General features: G+C 39.8%; 2 protein-coding genes across 13 annotated transcripts; one reads left to right on the top strand and one right to left on the bottom strand.

Annotated features, from left to right (window-relative positions):
- Positions 1-1,721: 1,721 nt before the first annotated feature.
- On the bottom strand, positions 1,722-8,304 carry LOC116248961 (pentatricopeptide repeat-containing protein At4g14170). Of its 5 annotated transcripts, none has more exons than XM_031622049.2 (5): positions 6,115-8,304; positions 4,125-4,459; positions 3,907-4,036; positions 3,605-3,804; positions 1,722-2,755 (listed from the first exon to the last, which is right to left on the bottom strand). In XM_031622049.2, exon 1 carries the CDS (start codon positions 8,198-8,200, stop codon positions 6,824-6,826), a length of 1,377 nt encoding a protein of 458 aa, XP_031477909.1. In that variant the 5' UTR covers positions 8,201-8,304; the 3' UTR covers positions 1,722-2,755; positions 3,605-3,804; positions 3,907-4,036; positions 4,125-4,459; positions 6,115-6,823. The 5 variants fall into 5 exon arrangements, with proteins under 5 accessions (XP_031477909.1, XP_031477900.1, XP_049932958.1 ...); XM_031622040.2 differs by having other exon boundaries at positions 1,722-2,110; positions 2,401-2,755; positions 3,605-4,036; XM_050077001.1 differs by having other exon boundaries at positions 1,722-2,110; positions 2,387-2,755; positions 3,605-4,036.
- Positions 8,305-14,101: 5,797 nt separating this feature from the next.
- Positions 14,102-18,923, top strand: LOC116246093 (uncharacterized). Of its 8 annotated transcripts, none has more exons than XM_031617790.2 (7): positions 14,102-14,393; positions 15,684-15,814; positions 15,949-16,193; positions 16,286-16,544; positions 17,978-18,157; positions 18,275-18,427; positions 18,552-18,923. In XM_031617790.2, exons 2-7 carry the CDS (start codon positions 15,773-15,775, stop codon positions 18,726-18,728), a joined length of 1,056 nt encoding a protein of 351 aa, XP_031473650.1. In that variant the 5' UTR covers positions 14,102-14,393; positions 15,684-15,772; the 3' UTR covers positions 18,729-18,923. The 8 variants fall into 8 exon arrangements, with proteins under 8 accessions (XP_031473650.1, XP_031473657.1, XP_031473654.1 ...); XM_031617797.2 differs by having other exon boundaries at positions 15,779-15,867; XM_031617794.2 differs by having other exon boundaries at positions 14,102-14,287; positions 15,684-15,867.
- The last annotated feature ends 2,795 nt before the right edge of the window (positions 18,924-21,718 follow it).

The following is a 21,718-nucleotide window of genomic DNA, read 5'->3' on the forward strand; positions in this document are numbered from 1 at the left end:
AAGGCACGTGGGTCGATTGGCACGCCAAGAAGAAAGAGGAAAGACAAAGAAGGAAAAATGAAGGGAGTCTTCATTGGGTGATTTCTTTCTTGAATCTTTGGGGCTCTTTCTTTCATTCGCATAAGAGAGTGTTATTGTTCTCTTGAGTTCACCGTTTTTCTTAAAACAGTAGGGATATTGTTGCTCGTGTATTTGGCTCCCTTTCTTGATATATAGAAAGTCTCTCTTGCCCGTGGTTTTTTACCCCATTATTGGGGTTTTTTCACGTAAATTGGTCTCCTATTTTTCTGCATTATTTAGCATATATTTTGACGTATATTGCTGCAATAGTGGTGTTGGAAACTCGTTCTTTTGCTCGCTGCCCTGTGATTCCGTTTTTAGCAGTTTTGTGGTGGATTGACCTCTTTTATTGTTGTTGAGCATTCTTTTGGGGGACACGACTATAACACAACATACCTTTTAACTTGAAAAATGGTTCCTTTCTTAATGGCTTTGTAGAGATATCAGCAACTTGATTTTCAGAGTGTAGTGTTTGGTGCAGATTTCTTTACTTTGGATTTTCTCGCTAACAACGTGACAGACGATATCTATATGCTTAGTCCTTTCATGAAATATCGGGTTTGCAGCGATATGTATTGCTGCATTATTGTCACAATATAACTCAATAGGTTGCGCATGAATGATTCCAAAGTCTTTGAGAATATATTTTATCAAAGTCATTTCACAAGTGGCTAGAGTCATGGCTCTATACTTTGCTTCTGCTGAGATTGCTTCTTGACCTTCCATGATATTGAGTTGTTTTTCCATGAATATACAAAATCCAGAAGTTGATCTCCTTGTCATTGGGCATGAGGGAGGCCCAGTCCGAGTCACAAAATCCTTTAACAACGATGTTGCTATTAGATGATAAAAGGATACCATGTCCAGACGAGGACTTAATATATCGAAAAATGCAAAAGGCCAGTTCCAAGTGAGTAGTTCTTGAGTGTGTCATGAACTGACTTAAAATATGAACACTATGAGAATATTCGGTCATGTGATGGTCAAATAGACTAGGCGATCAATGATTTTTTGAAGAAAGTAGGGTCTTCTAACAATTGACCTTTTTCATCATCAACCTTTAGATGTTATTCCATTGGTGTTTCACTCGGTTTGGCTCCACTATATCCAGCTTCATGGAGAGTGTCCATTGTATATTTCTTTTGAAAAAAAAAAAATTCACAAAGTATTTTAGTTCTCTCACATCTTTCAATTGAAATTGACCATTGATGACGACTTTCAACTGATCAATGACTTGTCGATTGTCTCCTACAATAATAATGTCGTCGACATATACCACAATAAAAATGTTGTCATGCTTGTTAACCTTAGAGAACAATGAGTAATCTGCTTTATATTGAAAAAAATCAAGGTGTTGAAGGAACTCAGTGAGTTTAAAAAACCAATTCTGAGATAACTGTTTCAACCCATAAAGAGATTTCTTTAGCCGACAGACAATGTTCTCCCCTTGTCGGGTAAAACCAGGTGGAGGTCGGTAGGTGGAGATGACCAGGAAACAAAGGAACAAGGGCGCTGGGACCTTGTGGCAGAAAGGGGAACGATGGCTGATGGCAAGATTCTGCTGAGGAATGCCGGCACTGGGAAAGATCAAGATGAAGCAGATTCTTCTCGTGCTCGCCCTGGTCGATTTCAACCTGTCTCTAATACCATAATAAACGATGAACCGGCGAAAACCAGATTTTGATTAATTGCATTGTAAACAAATTACAATATTTATACACAAGTGAGCATAACGTCCAGCATCTCATCCTCAGAAAAATGAGCGAGATCTTGGAAAGATACAACTTGCATATATAGACTGGATTTGTGTAACGTCTAACAGATGCGAGGCCTCCTCCGGCGGCTGCAAGTACCTGCAATCCGAGATCGAGTACTGCCAGAGCGTGAACGTGAAGGTCCTGCTCTCCATCGGCGGCTTCGACGCCACCTACCGGCTGCCCAACGAGGAGGAGGCCCACCACCTCGCCGCCCACGTCTACGACGTCTACCTCAGCGGCTACGGCGTGGACGGGCCGCTTTATAAACAGGAGGACGCTCCTTTTATTTAATACTGGAAAACATGACAAAATGTGATCTCATAAATATGCATCTTCCCTTTAAGCATGAACTAATAAATTTATGAACTTTCCTGAGAAAAAAAAGAACAAGAAAAATGGATCACTCGTTTTTAACACTCGCTATGGTAAGAATAAGATCACACTACGGAACCTTAAAAGAACAACACCGTGTAAAAGCTCAAGAAAAATAATGATAGGATTCGAACTTGATCCGGCTGACAAGCAAATGAGGGCTGTTGAGTTACACAACGCTGCGTGAGTTACGAAACCTGATAGCACGCACATTAAGTTGTTAGAATATGTATCTGTGGCGACCCGGCTTATACTGATACGGTTGTACATGAATCTGCTCAAGACGCAAGTGTGAAGTTTCTCCCATAATGAATGAAACGGCTCGGAGCTTGAAACCGTGTCAACCGTCAGTTTTGTAGCATTCATCTACAGATTATGGCTTAACAAATTTTTGCAGGGTCCATCTAGTTGGGATCTGATGGATCTTGAGACTTTGGGGGTTGTTCATCATGTAGATAATGTGCCTTGGATGGCCTTCCTGCCGTGGCCCTTGGACCTGATCTGTGGAAAACCGCCTGTGCCAGAGGTGATAGCACTAACCCACGTCCCTCAGTGGATGGTTTTACCTAGCAAGCAAACTGTGTTTAGAGAGAGAGAGAGAGAGATTTAAATGCATGAACAGGCAGTGACACAAATAATTCGCAAGATGGCATTGTGTTTCCATCCTTGACCTTTATCCAGATTCAATAACAACAAAGAATTTGTTTATGCTTCAACACCTGCAGCTCTTATTGCCCACAGCGAACATTGTTAAACCAGAAATATCCACTAATAAACAACATCGCATCTCCCGGCTGCTCTAATAATATGAACAAGATCCTTCATTTGCAGCACAAAAGCCCCCACTACATAGTTAAGATCTTGTTTACATGATAGCACTACAGCATGTACATGAATGCCATCAATATCTCCTATACAATCCTATATGTAATTAAAAAGATTAACTGTTTATTACATTGGCATTGTAAGAATTTAGAATCCGTGTAATTATCTTAAACTATATCTGAAAATGATAGTTGCCTAGCACCTTAGATGGAGTTTCTTTATTTAGCTGTTGGGTATAATCTTGTCTCAATTGACAAATTGCACACATGACAATATTAACATACTGATTGTTTGTCCCAAATAAGGAAATGTGATTTGACATGCACAATTGAGCTAATTATGTCCAGTGTTTAAAGAAATATGGATACTTGTCCTTCCACACCAATGTTATGACTTACGAGCATCTTCCAATAAATTTTTTACTTATCATTCTCATGTGACAACATATGCGTACATGAGCATTTGCAGGTGATAACATACACATACATGAATAAAAATCGAGTTTCCCCCATAACAAATTGAGATTTGACATCAAATGAAATTTTCCTCACAAAAAATCAAGATTGCAGAAGTGGATGGCAGTACCATACCTAAAATTCGTGATAGCTTTTTCATCAGCCAAGACAGCCGCATCTCAGGGTCAAGGTTGGTGAAGACTAGTGTGTGGTTGTCCGTTAACATTTCAAGAGCTCTTATATGGATATCATCTATTTCCCCTGCAGCACGCATAGCTTCCAGTATTTTTGGCACAAACACCATATCGGTAATTAGAAGAACCTTGTACAATTGCCTGCACATTGTTGGCTATGTCATTCAACAATGTCAAGTAATGATCACCATTTTGCAATTTCCTTTTTTTGATTTGCCAGTGTGGAATGGACAGAATCGCTACCCTCACTCATGGACATGCTACTGCATGTATCTTTGTAGTCACCAGTGGCATTAGAGTCTCCAAATATCTCTAGAAAATAGAAATTCTTCATAGTATTTCCATGCTTGTTTGTTCTTCTATTTTCTTCTATCTGGGTATTTTTGCAACATGTTGCATGGTCACACACTTAAGCAAAGATTAATTGATAATGCAAATAAACAAACTCTGCATACAGTTACCTGAAAGTACTCTGCCCAAACACTAGGATCAACAGCGATACACTTATCATTAGGGTCCAAACTAAACCCATTCGTATTCAAAATCTCTTTGCACATTGTTAAACTTTGTTTTCCAGACTTTAAGCTATTTTTTATTCTCCTTTGTGAAAGCAGGCCCATACTTTTCAATCATTTTCTTCTCAATCACTAAATATGCCTTTTCTTTAGCCCTCTCCTTGATCTTATACCAGGTGTTTGTGCCTGCTCCAGTAAAAGTTGAACTAAATACTCCATTTGTTCACCATTCCAAAGCAGCATCACCCCTTGATATCCCAGAATCTTTCATATCTGATGTGCTGCAAGAATGTAAGCAAACATATATCACACATTAGACACACAGCTACATTTATGAACAAGTGCATGCTCGTAAGAACAAGTATATGCACCCATGCAAGTAAAGTACCGATCAAACTTAACACACAAAGCACACACACAAATAGATAGAGAGAGAGAAGATATATATATAATTATATATATATTCCATAAAATCCAAATATACATTCAATTAAGCAAGATCAAGAAGAAATTGTCCTGTTATGGATTCCTAGAAACGACAAACCAAAGGAAATGAGTGCTTATAAGGGAATCCACTATTTCAAAATTTAATTGAGGCAACATAGCAAATGCCACCAAAAATGGTAAGCATCTCTTCTTGCTGTCCAGAAAATGACTATTTTACCGGCAATACTACTGTAAAGGCACACATCAGGAACGATTTGTACCTAGTCTCTAACCTGAAAAGCCATTTGGTATTACTCTATATGTTTGATGGTTTCAACAAAATATTTGTGTACAAGTTTTTGGACGGAACAAGATCATGGTGTGAGTAGCTAGAAAAACTTATGACTATTTGATTGGTGGAAAACAAGGTGCGCATTTGAATTGTTTTTCGTTTTTTTTTTTTTTTTGTGTTCAATCAAATAAAGGTTAAAAGAATTAGCATTAAATTGAGAATTGGTTTGATGACCATAGTGATCTACTGATATGGTGTGGACTCTCACTCTGTTTCTGTCTCTGTCTCTCTCTTGCTCTCGCTCTCTCTCGGCTAACCAGAACAGACGATAGATACAAAGCTATGACATCTAACAAAATTATAAAACCAGAACATATGATATATGCTGATTACAAAACAATGTATTCCATCTATATAGCCCCTACATTTGGACGTGCAAGTTGACCTGGAAATGCATTATAACCTGCCTCCAATATAACCAGAAAATAAATTAAACCTGAATAGAACGTAAACACCAAACTGAACTAAAAATCCACACAAGTTTATTTTGAGCTCAACCGTATTTCAACCAACGCTATTATATAACATTCTATAAGCAAAACAAGTTACATAATTCTACATATATATAACAAAAAAGGACAGTAAAAACAAAGATTCAAGTTCAATCACCACACTCCGAAAGTCAGGAACTGCGCCACAAAGACTTTCACAAGGGTTATCTCAGAGACATTGGAAGCAGCAAAACGTATCCAAGTCCAAGAAGTATCCATTATAAAGAGGATTTTGAAAACATGTTTCAGATATCAAGGGCATTGACTATTGAAAACCAGTAAAAACTAGCGCATATTAGAGACATACCCGAAATAGGGAAAATGAACATAATAGGGGGGAAGGGCTTTTCGGGAAATGAAACGGGGGAAAAATACAAAGAAACAGAGGAGCACAAACGGAAGAAAAATAAGAGGAGAAGAAGGAAACAAAGTAAATCCGAGCAATGTATGCACTTGAGCGGGAGAGAAGAGAGGGATAGAACACAATAACTGAAAGACGCTCAACGTTGGTCAAAGCAGCATGTCACTGGAACAACGACAGGTCGCCAGAACGGCAACAGGATATAGGAGAAACCAAAAGCCCCCTCATCAAGCGCGGTTTTAAACATAAATAGAGCGACCAAGAGGGAAGGAGAAGGAGAGAGAGAGATGGACGGTAGGGCCATACCTCGAACAACCACAGCGGAGAAACAGAATGCCGCCGGAGAAACCGGATGCAGCCGGAGCAGGAAATTGAAACGCGGGGATGCAGAAGAGGAGGCAGGCGCGGCCGCGAAGAGGAAGCGACTGCTGCGAAGAGGGGGAGGATCGCAACCCTGAAATGGCGATATGGTTTTCCCGCAATACGAACCGGCATAAAAATGCTGCCTTTGATGACCGATGACAACTTTTGAAAACCGGAATTCTTCTCCCCGGTTTCAATTCCCTTCTCCCCGGTTTCAATTCCAGGGCCATCAAACGCGCACTAGAATTATGGCACCGAATATCCAATATATTACTCATTGTCACTGCCACGCATCTCATGCTTCTGCAGCTGTGGGCTTTTGGTACGTCTCGAAGAATCCCACGCGGTATACTGTTAGTAAGTAGGTGAGGCAATACAAACATGTCCGCAACTAGACCACCCAAAGTCATTGCTTCTATCTGAAAATGTTTATCCTCAAACTCTGTGGTTCCTACAATCCAATTAATTGCAGGTGCAAGGCGAAGCCTCCTGTGCCCAACGTTTTCAACTTTACTTCTATTATGATTCTACATGGAAGGTTGATGTATGAAACTGAAGAGCTTCCAATTACTCTGCTTTCGTCCCTAACCACGCAGCGTCTAGTAATCTTTTCGTGGTCATTCTCAATCCTTCAATTATTCAATATCCAAACTCATACTGAACCTCCTAACTCTATTGAGCTACACCCAGGATTTTTAACTACATTTGTCTCCTTCATACAATCTCTCACCCTCCCTGCATCCTCAAACCTTCCAGCAGCAGCGTACATATTGGCCAGCAGAACATGGTAACCTGCTCTACAAGGCTCCAACTCAAGCAGCTTCCTTGCCGCCCTCTCACCCACATCCACATTACCGTGCACTCTGCAAGATGCCAGCAGCGCACCCCAAACAGCTCCATCAGCATCCATTGGCATCTCCGATATGAACTTCTCAGCTTCCTTTAAGAGTCCAGCTCTACCCAATGTATCCACCATGCAAGCGTAATGTTTTAGCTCGCTCACAATACCAAACCTCTCCATCATTCTAAAACATTGCAGCGCTTCATCAACCATACCAGCGTGCGCGCATGCAGACAGAACACCAATGAAAGTGACGGAATTTGGATTAACCTTCGCCACCTTCATCCTCTGGAACAACTCAAATGCCTCTTCTCCACGCCCATGAATCCCATACCCAACAACCATCGTGCTCCAAGAAACAACATCTCTCTCCGGCATTTCATCGAAAAGGTAACCAGCAACCCTGAAATTTCCATTTTTAACATACATATCCAGTAAGGCATTCCCCAAACTCAAACCCCATCTGGAAAACCTCCTGACAACCCATCCATGAACACTCCTCCCATGTCTCAAGCAACCCAACTGGCTGCACGCCAGAAGTAAGCTCACCATCACAACTTCATCGAGTTCCAAATTCTCCGCAGCCATCGCCCTGTATATCTCCACAGCCTCCTCCACCAACCCGCTCTGCGCATACCCTGACACCATGGTCGTCCACAGCACAGAATCTCGCACAGGCATTTCGTCAAACAATTTCCTTGCATCGACAATTCTGCCCAGTCCAGCGTACAGAAACACCAAAGCCGACGCAACGTAGAGATTTCTCTCAAATCCCGCTTTCGAGCAAAACCCATGAATCTGAAGCCCCAAACTCAGGTTGGTGTCGATCGCACATGCTCGTAACACAAGGGGAAGCGTGAAAACGTCCGGCTTCTGGCTGGATTCCAGCATCTGGGTGAAGACGGAAATCGATTTTCTTGCCAGCCCGGCGCGGGAAAGCTCGCCGATAATAATGTTCCAAGAGTATATGTTTCTGTTGGGCATGTGGAGAAAGACAGAGTACGCGTCTGGGAGGAGCCGACCATGCTTGGAGTACATAAGGACGAGCTTCGAGCTCAACACCACGTTGTCGTAGAGGCCGTTACGCAGCAAACGGGCGTGCAGGTGACGAAGACTTCTGGCGTTCGGGGAGCAGTCGAGAAGACGGAAGAAGGCAGAGATCGTCGCCCTGAGCTCGCATGGCTGCATGAAGAGCAACGGAGTTCGGTCCTCTCAGCCGCTGCGTCTCCCTCGTGCTGCCGCTCGAACGAAGAAGGTCGCGCGCATGAAATTTTAGCGCGAAATTTCAAACACATAACAAAGTGTGCCGTCGAATCTGTATACGAAACTTCAACCTAAAAAAGCTTCTTTTGTTGTCAATTTAAAATTTACGCACAACTTAAAACATGTCGTTTTGAACATTGAATAAGCGTGACAAAGATTCATACCATTAATTAGCGATCAAACAATTAAATTGGATATAGTTGAAGCGGTTACCAGATCCTTCTTTTCTTATATATTAAACCAAGATAGGAATCACATGGTCTGTCAATTTTAAAGAGATCAAAGGTGGCACACTAAGTTAAAAAAACTATAGAAACGTGACAGTTTTTTCGAAAAACTGAAAACCCTTTAAAAAATACACTGGGTCTCCGTTCAAGAAAAGTCAATTATTTCTCTCTCTAAGGTATTCAACAATTTGGCTTTTATATATTCAACTTAATCCTAGCATCTTCAACCTAATCTTAGCACCTGGTTTCTACTAAATCTAATATATGAAGGTCTAGTAACTACTAAAAGGATATCTGTATAAGTGCACGTTCAAGTACATAGATTCTACTACAACAATAAGTATGGCAGGGCTGAGTATGTTTGAATGCAGCCTGGGATACAACCAAAGTAAGTGATTGAGGTGAGCTGGGCCCATTTAATATTTTTGGTTGGAAAGTCATTTCACTACCTAAGCCTGACCTAACGCTAAAAAAACTTATATACATAGCAATACCTAAGAACATTTAATGGGCCTCCATGTCTCTGCCCAATAAGCTATATGGAGTAGACTGGGCTGATATCGGTTTAAGGGTCGTTTTCATAACCCAATTGAGGCCCAATGCCCGGTCTCAGTATCACATCTGAGAATTGGTGAATGATTCTCATCTGATTTAGGGGTTTATCAAATCCTATTGTCCCAAGCCCAACATGTTATAGTTTCACTAATTGAGCTGGCTAAGACCTTAATGGACATATAATTATAGAAACGGATGCAAAGTGTCTAATAAATACCAAAAAAAAAAAACTGGTGTTTAGATTGAATTATGAATAAAAAATAAAAGAACATGATATGCTTAAACTTTGTTCAATCTAGGCATTGGATATTTCATGACTTTATCAAGTAATAATGTATAATACATTTTAGCCATTAAATTTGTGGGAAAAAGAAAACCACTTGAAATATAGCAGAGGACCTGAATTAATGGCACTCTTAAGCCATCTTTCTTCAAAGGGCACAAGGGCAGAACTCTCTCTCTTGAAAAGTCCAAGTGAAGTTCTTGCCTGCCAACTTTGAAAATAATAAATGAAAGTTATAAACCGCAGTCTCGTTTTCATTAGGATGTGTCTGTTTGACCGTGACTCATATCTGAGATACCTATGATCTCAAATCCCTGGATTTAAGATTGGATCCCCCCCCCCCCCCAACACACACACTATTTTTTCAAACTCGACCTTAATTATGTGGTTTTCAACATGCTACTGTGAGATCCAAACTAAGGATTTTCCAAAATACACATTTTTATGCAGTCTTGAATCCAAGATGCAAGGCTATCAAACACAACCTTAAGGAAGGCCAGGAGTGTATAAATTTTGGCCATGTTTGATGCCATTAGGATCAAATCTTCGGGTCATCAAAACCAGCATTCGATGGCTCCCCGGTGACAATTCCTCTCTCTCTCTCATAGTTGGTAATCAAGCACTGGTGACACTTAATTGGATAGATATATTGGGTTGGAAGTGACATGAAGAAGAATTTGCTTCCCTTGTTTTACCCCTATAAGCACAAGGTAGAAATATCATATATCAATTAATAAATTAAATCGTGTTTGCCAAGTTAAGGAGGCAAGATTAATGCCATACCATAAATGCCTTGATTTTGTTCGTGAATAGTGATCGTCGATACTTAAGAGGCATATTTTGTCTTAAACTCTGGTCTTATATATCTTGCACTAAACAGAAACAATCTGATGCAACTCAATTACACATTAAACAATCGTATCAACCAAATTAATTACTACTTGGACTAAAGGTGAAGCATGCACATCATTGTCCTCACCCACCAAAGTGTATATATTTAATTCCGATGGTAATCAAGCACCGGCGTGTGATAGGTTAATATAAAATTAAGCTTATTTAAATAATGGAGTGGGTGAAATGGCAGTAGTGGAGATGCATCCGGGCTGGTGTGGGCCACTGTTCGTACCAACCCATCAAAAGTTTTATTTTTTTTAAAAAAGTGGCATCGTGATTAATTAAAAATTACATTGAGCGCTCACATCAGATTTGTGGATTTCCAATTAATATGAGAAACTGCAAATCTGTAGTTGGAACCAACCATATCAAACGTGCCAGCATCAATCCACTGATTTTTTTAATCAATAATTTAGATCAATACGTGCTGTATTTGTCAAAAAGTGAGGTTATGGTTAAGATTGAGAAAAGCGATCGGATTTCAGGCTATGATTGCTGATAACATTTTCATGTCGATGATGTCATAAAAATAAATTTTGTTAAAGTTTATCCCCTTATAAATTTTGATGTGTTTAAATGAAGATATATTAACTTTAATGTACCCCACATATAAATATAGTCAAATATTTAAATGCAAATGTAAAAAGCAGGGGCTTAATTTAATTGCCCATGTGAATTTGTTGACACAATCTCATAAATGATAAATGACAAGAATACGCCAAACTTTTGGCTCGCTTATTCAGAAAAGAAATTCTTTGATGGAAGCATGATTCATGAAATAAAATTAAACAAGTCTGCGTCAATTTTGAAAACTTCCCCGTAAGGCAAAGTCACGAGGCGTGTTTGCTTGGTTTGCAAGGACAACCGTTCATCTGGAAGATGAAGGGCAAGCGTGGTTTAGTGTACGACGCATGCCAACGCAGGTGTCCCGATGCACGAGCTTTTAGAGAATCAAAGTCATTCTCTCCACATGATATTTCTTGGTTGACAGATCAAAGAGGAAGCATTATTGACCTCTTTTGTTTTCTCCCCTACCCGCATCCGTTTAATTTGATTTGTTTATTGCGATAAATTCTTCAGGTCATTCCGCTAGTGTTTCTAGAATTTATGGTTGGACGAAGAATTCATGATTTGACCACATGCCCTTCTCAAATTTGCATCTGACATTTTCAGAAAATTTATTTTTTTTTTGTCATTCGATAATTACTTGCCCACATATTTTACAAATAAAAAAGTTCCTGTTATTCAAAAATTGCTTGAATGTTGTCTAATTTGGGCAATTCTCCGTTTAAATTATTTGTATCATTCCACCTTTTTTTTTTAGGATCTTGTTCTCAATGGATGTAGATATGCCAATTCCCGTAAAATTAGGAACTGACAAACGTGGAAAGGTAAAGCCTTGGGTGCCAAAGCATGGAAATCCAGATCTGGATCCGATATCAGGCCAGCCTGATCCGGAGGGTTCTCGAATCTGATTGAGTCAACTCCGGATCCGCTATTTCCGACCCAGAAGACTAAGCTTGTGTTGTTAATTTAAGACTTAGTTAAGATGCATTGTCATGCGTAAGTGTTCGGATCTGAATTTCGAAGAGTTTAAGTTGCTCCATGGGCGTCAACATAGACCGGATCTGGGTCTATTTATTATTTGATTCGAGTACATCTCTTTCTCCCATGTAGGGGTAGGTGGTTCATAGTAAGTAAATCGGGTATAGATCTGGAACTGGTTCCAGTTCTGACGTAAACTGATATGGATGCGATTACTCAAATCTGGAATGGGTCCAGGACTTGGACCATCCAAGCGCAGACGATGCTCCTCGGTAAAAGACCCAATTAAACCGGTCGGAAGAATGGACCCACGCCCATCAAGTTCTCAAAATCACGCGGGTCCAGAACCATCTTTGTAGGACCATAACATAATTCCAACTACCGTGACGCAGAGCACGAGGTTGCCAAGGGAATCATGTTATCGGAACGTACGGATTTGGATCTGGATGTCTCTGGGTGCTCCTAAGGGAAACACCAGGATAATGGGGCCTTCTGTGAATGGTCTAGATGCCAACCCGTTACGGACTGACCTTCATAAAGGAGATCGATCCAAATCCACTTAAGGCTCGGGCAAACCCAGGCCCATCTTTAGGTGGCATGTGCAAGGGACACTCGGGTGTTTGAAAACAGCCTTGAAACGGATGTGGTGTCCGGTTCACACTGAGTCGGAACGGGGTTTTGGATCGTGAGAATGCCGTGAAGACCCAGGACAGGAGGTCCAGTTGGCACCTGGACATCAGCGAAACGTACCGTCCATTTTCCCTTTTAGATCAAATCCAAGAGTACGACACAAAAACCAGAGGAAAACATGAACCACGGGTTCACAGTGCGAAGGACCGCGCCCCTAGGTTGGATCTAGATCCCCTAAATTAGATCTGGATCACGCTCCTGTGATCCGGACCGTAGTAGATTAAGTAAGCATAGATTTCGGCGCCGTCCTTGTCTCCATTCTTCGGTTCCTTTTTCAGACCTCGGGAATAGACCTTTGTGTCCATTATGACATTCGAAATAACACGAATGTCCTTAACCGCCCAAGGGATCTGTCCGCTATCCTTTGGTTGGCTTATTTCACATTTATACCCTCGCGCTCGGCCTGGCTTTCTCTCGAGCCATTGGTTTAGATGCGCCAATGTTCGTTGGCTAGGTTCGTTCGGGTAGCGTCCCGCGTTTGCATAGGTATCATGTACCAGTCTATATGGTCCATTCGAATAAAAAAATAATTTAATATTTGAATTTATTTATAAATGAAAGCTTTAAAAAAACTTATAAACTTAGGAAGCTTTGTATTCAAAGATGGAAATCAACAACACCCTGAAATTGAATGACAACCCTGACCTCAAAGAATTTGAGAATTTTATCAGAAACATTTATTAAAGACAAAATCTCTTTTCCTTGGGAAACCAAAAATTCTACATATATGGGAAATTAGATGGGTGATGGCCCCCCTCTCCAATCCCATTCCAATAACGTGTGTATTTTGAACTACCAATGTTTTAAGTCATTGTTGTGGATAAGAAAGTGATGGGACTTTTTGGCATATTTTGGACTTAGATCTTGAATCGAATAAAACAGGAAAAGAATGTTGGCCTTTTGCACATTGCCACCAAAAAAAACTCCCCGAAGCGTTTTTTTGTTCCCATTTTTTAGAAGGCCCCACTTTATATTTATATGGCAATGTTGAATAACGCCAATTATGAAAACAATAAACGGATCATGGAATGGGTCCAATGCAATTGCACAACTGTTAATGAGTTCAGGCTCCTAACTTTGCGAATTTAAATGTACAAAGGTCATCCCTAAAAGAATGTTTGGTAATAAGAACATTGTGTTAGTAGATTTGACGCCATTTTAAGCATTGAAGTCGGCATTTAAGGATGTCATCGAAACTCGAGCAAGTTTTGAGCTGGGTATTTAAAATTTCATAAAAATAATTAATAATAATGATTTTTACCGATGAAGCAACTTACATTTAACTACATTTCTTAAATGTACCACTTTGCCATATATGGAATGCCAATTTATGAGATCCAGATCCAGTATCCGATCAAACCCGATTCATTTGCCCGGGTCCCTCCACGTAGCGGGGAGAGAGAGAGAGGAGCCTGGTCAACGTCACACGCACACGGTTGAGTTCGCTCCCTGTCCGGCCAACCAAAATCGGCCACGAAATGTTAAGTGTTGAAATTTTGAAGGGCAAAGTAGACTTTTCACTGGAACGGACCGCACGTGAAGCGGCAGGGTCAGGGCACGTGACACAAGAGAGCGGGTCGCGGGTGTTAAAAGGCGAGAGACGCTCCCTCGCTTTTCCTTTCTTCTCCTCCCCCCTGCATGGAAAAAGAAATATGAAATAAAATAAGAAAGCGATTAAATGAAGAAAATTTCCTTATTTCTTCTCTCTCGCTCTCTTTGTTGAATCAGTCCGTCTCCCACGTCTCCCGGGTTTCGAGCTTCTTCCGGCACCAGATTTTTGCTCATTAGTGGCGGAAATCTTGGCCCTCCCCAACTCCAGTACATACTTCTTCTCTCCTTCTCTCGATTTTACTATTCATCGATATGGGTTCCTTTCACTTTTAGTGATGTTTTTGTCGAAGTGTTGATTTGGAATGAGTTTTTGGTATGTGTTCTCTTGAATCTGTTTTTCTTGTTTAAGATGTTTTTTAGCCTTTTTCGTTTTTTGGTTGGAAATTCCAGAGCGAAAGGGCTTGTTTCATTAGGGGAAGGGGAAAATCTTTGATGTGTTGATCTTTGTGGTATATCGTTTTGTGTTGGTTATGGGTTTAGGGTTTTCGGGGGGATGTGATCTGCTTGGCTGGTCTGTTGCATGCCATCCTCTCTCTCTCTCTCTCTCTCTCTCTCTCTCTCTCTCTCTCTCGCTTATATTGTTCGAATGGGATCGTGAATGCTTGAGGCAATGCTTCACACAATGTAAGGAAAGGGATAAAGGCGTAGCCTTATTGGAGAAACTTTGAAGTTTTTGGGTACCATTCAGCTTCTTTTTTATTTTAAATTTGAATCCATCAAGTTCTGGGTGTTGTTTATTCTGGTTGCGAATGTCGACTTCGAGCTGGTAAGGGTTGTAGCATTTGATCAAATTCCTTGATTCGGTGTTCGACATTATCGCGTTTAGAATGGTTTTCCTCGTAGTCGTTCAGCTCGTTATCAGCTATCTTCCCGGCACGGGAGATGGATGGAAGACGAATTTTAGCGGTTGAAGTTAGCATGTGTTCCAGGGATCAGCTCTTTGTGGACATTGTGGCATTGGAGGTCTTTTTTTTTTTTTAATCAAAATCTTGTTGGAGCGTTATGATTAATTTTTTCTGTGAGTGGGTTTAGCTTTGGTGTAGCAGAATTTAATTTTTTTTTTCTTTTGTCACCAGTCGTCTGCGCATTAATTTTTTTCAGTATAGGGGTTTATAGTTTCTTAGGACCTTGAGTGTGCTGTCAGATCTACTTCCTAGTTAACGTCATTGTCTATGAAGCTGTAATCCAAATAACTCTCACAAAACCCAATTATGTTTTCCATGTCATGTTGGCGTTCCATGGGTTATCCAGCATACAAAAATTTAAGTGTCTCCATTGCTGGTTTACGAAATGCTGTAAATTCTTGCTAATGCTCTATCAACTGAGGGAAAATGAGGCTGGTTGCTTTTAGTTGCCAGAGTTTGTGGATCTTGGTTTGTCAAGGAAAAACATGAACTTCTGCATGTGGGTTGTGTGGGAATTCCTTTCCATCATTCTTTTAGTTCGAATAAGTTAATAACTTCCTTATTGTTGCCAATGACAATTTATCTGTGCCCTTTTTATCCATACCCAGTTATCACTTGGAGTTTTACTATTGCCTTTCTTAGCTTAGATGATACAAATCTCTCTTTCCCTGTTTCTCATTTTCTTGGGGTGTTTGCAGCTGTTTGTTTATGTTGATCAAACTTTTATAACTATGCGGCCATTTCTAAGAATCTCTGCTGTTTAAGTCTGAGGGTTCACAGATGCAAAATGCAGTTAGGAAGTTGCTCGCAGAGGAGATTGATTCAAGAGGTTCAGTCACATCATGATCCATTATTATCCACAGTGCATGAATCAGAAACATGGTACTGGTTACACCAGTCCTCCCATTCACTTGTTAGTTTTTCACTGAAGTGTTGCACTTGTCTTACTGTGACTTCTGGCAGGATGTTTCTCCATTCAAGGCATCCAAGAGGTCTCTCTTTGCATTGAGGATGGTACTATTGTTCTTTGCAATGACTTTTGGTGTCTATATTTGTTCCATCTGTTTGAAGCAAATAAGCACAAGGATCACACCGCAGTATGTACTATTGCCTAAACTGGAAATGACTGAAAGGAATTGCAAAATACCAGATGTTCCAACTGAAGATTTACTTTATGTGCATTACCCACAGCCTAAAACTTATAGCAGGTTGTAGCATCTTCCTCAGTACTCTATTCCAGTTTTGGTTCTTGTGAGTGGTCAGTCTGTATGATTAAACTTTTGACCTTGTTTGTGAATAGGGGTGAATGTGAATGCTCTCCTGTACGTTTCTTTGTTATTCTGTCCATGCAAAGATCTGGAAGCGGATGGTTTGAAACTTTGTTAAACAGTCATCCCAATGTTAGCTCTAATGGGGAGATCTTTTCTGTGAAAGAAAGGAGAGAAAATTTCTCAACCATCGAGAGAACATTGGATAGAGTGTACAACTTAGAATGGGTGAGTAGTGCTGCAAAGAACGACTGTGTGGCTGCTGTTGGGTTCAAGTGGATGCTTAACCAGGTGAATTGCATACTTCCTTTATTGTTTCTGTGTGGAGATCTGATATTACATGTTACAAACACTTATGGAATTCTGTTCATGATTCTGGGTCTTTGTTTCCAATTGATATTTTTTTTCCATTCTCTCCCTTAAGTGAAGAATGATTTCATATTTATCTAATGGTATCTTTTTGTCCTTATTGTTGATCTCTTCTTTCTTGTGCTTTAATTTTTCCACTGGCATGAATCTGTAAGGCTTCCATTGAGATATTAAAGAAATATTATCTCTTTCTATCACTAGCATCATCTTAAGTCATTATCTGGAACAAAGTCTTAATAGGCCTCTTGATGACCCAGAGAGGGAATGCAAGTGGATCGAGAACAGTTACTGGATACTAGGACTAGTTTCTCAGTTAGAGAGACTGCAATGAGAAAAATATCCACCAGAACATAAAATTATGTTTAAGCAATTAGGCACCTAAGCACATTCGAACCAACATCAACATTTACATATGCTACAAAATTTTATCTTTCTAAACAAATACTTATTGCATACAAAGAGCAGCGATGTATACATATTTGACATGAGAGGGTCTAGGAATTTTTCAGAAAATCTTGGGTACAGATTCAGCAAAGATTTATCATATAAAGCAGCAAACAGGTTATTGTTTTACTAATCAATAAAGAGCACATACAGACATAATTAAATGATGCTTGCCTGGAGAACCAGGTCCTGGTTTGACCATGTCACTTGTCAGTTATAAACCCGCCCTCGGCCATTCCTGCATTCTACTATATTGAGTCCATACATGGCTGTATTCAGGCATGGTACAGTAGCTTCAAGCTGCGCCTGGTTGCTCCAACATATGGATTCAATAAATATTTGGCAGTAATGAGTTTTGCTTTCCACAAAGGTGAGCTTTATTTTACCCATAGTCCTTTTTCTCCATTTGTTCTTTTATCAGCACATTTAGATGTCTTTGGCCATGTTGGTCTCAATATCAAGGTCTTGTCTGCTACCACTGATGCTGCTGATTATTAGTGTGGCAGGACCATAGCACATTGTGCCACATTAATTCATTTGCATGAATCTCTATGTTCAGTGTGTGTGAAATAATGTGAATGACATGTCATTGGATGCTAGGAACATGCAAATGTCCATAAGTCTATATATATATATATATATATATATATATATATATAAAATCTATTGGATGAAGAATAAGATGGACTTAAGCTGGTGGTGGTTTTCTAATCCATTTTAGCTGGTTGATGGATGCAATTCAATACAAGGTGCTTTAGTTAGTTGATGCTGTTGTCATTCTTGTGACTCTCTGTAAATGGGAGGCAATCATTTCATTGATTTTAGATGTGTGATTAGATGAGCTTCGTTTGACCATTTGTTTGTGCCTTTTGATCTCTTATTGTGCTAATAATGCAAATAATCATTTCTAGGCCGCCATGGAGTATCACAGAGAAATAGTCAAGTATTTCAATCGGCGGGGCGTTTTGGTGATTTTTCTTTTTCGTCAAAATCTTCTGCGCAGACTCATCTCTGTTCTGGCTAATGCATACGATAGAGAAAAAAAGCTGCTTAATGGAACACATAAGTCACATGTGCATTCAGAAAAAGAGGTGTATCTTTTGTCGCCTTCAGTATTATGTCTGCATCTGTTGGTTAGACAATTATTTTCTATCTATGTTCACCACTTTTCAATGGGCTAAATTTGCCTGGCTGAATCATTGTTACAGGCAGAAGTTCTTGCTATGTACAGACCAGTAATCAATACTGCAAACTTGTTGACTAATCTGAAAAGTGTTGAGAAAGTGATGGAAGATTCCTTGAGGTTTTTCAATAGCACGCGCCATATATTATTGTACTATGAGAAGCTTATAAATAATCAGGTTTTATTTTCTGTTATCTCTGTGGTTACCCTTCTTGTTTGTTTTCCAAATTGCTGTTCTCTCCCCTTGTTGTTTTAAAACTTGTTTAAACGCATACAAAATCTAAAAGTAGTTTCCAATGCAGGATCTTTCTGCGGTACAAAAATTTTTAGGGGTGCCAGTGAGAGAACTGAAGAGTCGCCAGGTGAAGATTCACACAAGACCTCCTTCAGCACAGATTGACAATTGGGGTGATGTACACAGGACACTGAGAGGAACCGAGTATGAGCATTTCCTTGAACATGCAGATCATATAACTTAATTGTATTTTTGAGTGTTTATAAATGTTTTTTGCCAGATTTTGGCTCTTGAGAGTAGTCCTTTCTTCTCCCTTCTCCATTCACCTTGTCTCCTATCTTAGGTTCAAAGTCCTCCAAGAGGATTGAATATGTTCTGATGTAAAAAATAGTCATTCAGAATTTTCAGTCGATTATTGAAATTTAATTATTAAGAATCACATTGTCAAGTTTTCTTTTCATTAATTAAGAAAAAAAAGGTGAATAAAAGGTCAGTTACCCAACCGACCTTATTTTTGTTTAACCTTTGTTTTACATGCCCCTTGAGCTTTTCTCTGCCTGTGGTATGTGGCTATGCAACCATGTAAGCTAACTTATTTGACTTACATGCCGCGATGAGTCCAAACATGTAATATGACCCGCTATCTGTTGATCAACTCTTCACCTTGTTGAAAATAGTTGTATATTCTTTTAGTTGCAACCGGTTTCATAGACAACCAAGAATTTGCTACTTTTCTGTTTCTCCTGTTGTGAAAAATGATGTGAAACATATCTTTTTGATGAGTTACAAATGTAGATTATTTGTATCCCTTTTTATGTTTTAGTTTTACCTTTGCTTTGCTGAGACAGGCTTGCAGATGCTATATCTTTAGTATGACATATTTTTCAAAAGATGGAAAAACTTCCTGGTCAATATTACCTTTACTTTTCCTAAATGATCAGAGGCCAATGTTTCTTGCCCAATGTGGATTGCTAGTAGTTCTCTTTTTATTTAATGTTTCTATTTTGTAATATTTCAAACTTAAAGCAGTTATACAAGTATGTTTCTCTGTAAATGAAGAGATTGTAGCATATAAATATATGCATTGGCCTATATTTCCTATTGCTGTTTTGCTTTAGATAGCAGATTTTATGATCTCTGTTTCAAAATATCTTTAGCATGTGCACTTTTCTCGAGTAGCATATCCATGGGCTCATGAACTGGCCAGAATCTTTCTGGTCATTGTCTATATACACGCTGTAGGTACGTCAATAATTCTTTCCATCTTAGCTTTGTTTTTTTCTCACATGGGCTGCGTGGCTGTGTATCTTGTGTGGTAGTTGATACCGTCTGGATAAGAAACAAAGTTGCGAGTACAGTGTGCTGGTATCTTTGCCTCGGTGATCACACTTGAGGCCTGTTTTCACGGCAGTTGCTATATTTACTTTAAGAATGGTATTCTGTAAGATAATCTCGTTTGTCGTCCCGAGACAAAAGCTTGCTGCTCCGGTACTAGTTTCTTCCAAAAACGAAGAAATATGTGAGAATATGAGAATATGTGAACTTGTTCCATTCTGGTGAAGATGACAACAGCACGATGGTACTCTTGGAAAGCAACCATAAGACGAGATAAAAAGGAAGAGAAGGGTTTGGTGACTTTGGTCAGTTATGTCAGACTTTTCTTCCGTCTTTCAAGGATACTCTTATCTGTATTAGCTTTCTCAAATGAGTTCATCTTTAAAGGACAGGCCACTCATTTGACTCCCGACTCAAGCTCGATGAGGGTCAGGCTGGAGGTATCTTTGGACTCTAATCGAACCTACTTCTTTGAAATTAACTTTGATGTCCACTGTTTGTGTTGATGCGTTCTTCTTATGTATGGAACTTGAGGTACAGGGAGCCCTTCGACTCGTCAAAGGTGGACCACATGAACTACCGATTCTCCAATTCCACTTTTATTTGTCGTCAATATCTATACTTCTTCTGCCTTTTGTAATAGGACATTAACTTGATAGTTTGAAGCAAGTCAAGGAGGATACTGATGTTATTGCGGTTTGCGATAACTAAAACTTGGTTGGCAGCTAACTTGAATATGAAGAATTTGTCTCCTGTCTCAGCCTTCAGACTGCACATGAACCACCTTGATTGTTTGAACTCTTCATGGGCAATCCTTGCTGATAATGTATAAGCTTAAGTAATTCGTAATCCATTTCTCTGGTATTGTCATCGGTCAACTAGACTGAATACATGATGGTGCATGTCTCCCGATGAATACTACTGCAATCCAATTTGCCGAACCTAGTCAATGTACAAGCATGCCAGGGTCGGAGTAAGCTTCAGGCGACTTGCTTGCGGTTGCCTGACTTATCACAGTTTGCTTGACCAATGTGATGACGTGATGACTGACGCATAAGTCTGTCATGGATCCAATCCAGATATCAAAACCAGATGAAGGACTGGTAAATGAGTCCGGATCGAAGATCTGATTTCAGATGTCACAGATCCCTATCCCATATCATATTTGTTTTGGGTTTTGGGTTTTGTGCGTTGGATCCAGATGAGACTCATTGTAAACCCGAAGATCAATTTCTATAATTGAACAAATTCGCTAACACTGACGCCTGTAATTCCTGTTACCAAATGCACCCTCCATGTATTCATCAATATCAAGTCGTCGTGTACAACCCCTTCCCAGGTACCAACCATGCCTACACTGTGGCAGGCCAGTCATGTTCATATGCCACCGGCATGTCAGTCACAGCCATAAGCTATTCTGTTGTCACCGCGAAAACTTTGTTGTACCAAATTCTTATTTTCTTCATCACTACGCTGTTGGTCGAGTTTCCGGAATTGTTATTCGTATTCTTGCTACTATCTCGTCCTACTAAATTTACTGCAAGATAGTCCCTTGAATCCATTTGTCACTATGTTCTGCTAACTCCCCACTTTGTTATGCTGAAATTACAAAGAAACGCATGGCCATCACCAGCTTGCTGCTTCAAGAACTTCATGTTGTCGACAGTTCTTCTACTTGCTACTGGCATGACTTATCATCATTAGTCTTCAGAACTCTCCTTTACGATCGCCTTCAAACCGCTCTTGCCAACACCCCAAATTTGCCATCACCAAAAATAACATTTGTCGTTATCGAAATATTTGATCGCTCATACCTGTTCCGGGCTGTCTTTTTGGTTGTTGGGACTGCTATCTTCTTTGCCATTACCGAGAATATGATGTCATCTGTGTGTGTGTGTG

This window comes from Nymphaea colorata, chromosome 1 (assembly GCF_008831285.2).
Source record: "Nymphaea colorata isolate Beijing-Zhang1983 chromosome 1, ASM883128v2, whole genome shotgun sequence".
Classification (NCBI taxonomy): domain Eukaryota; kingdom Viridiplantae; phylum Streptophyta; class Magnoliopsida; order Nymphaeales; family Nymphaeaceae; genus Nymphaea; species Nymphaea colorata.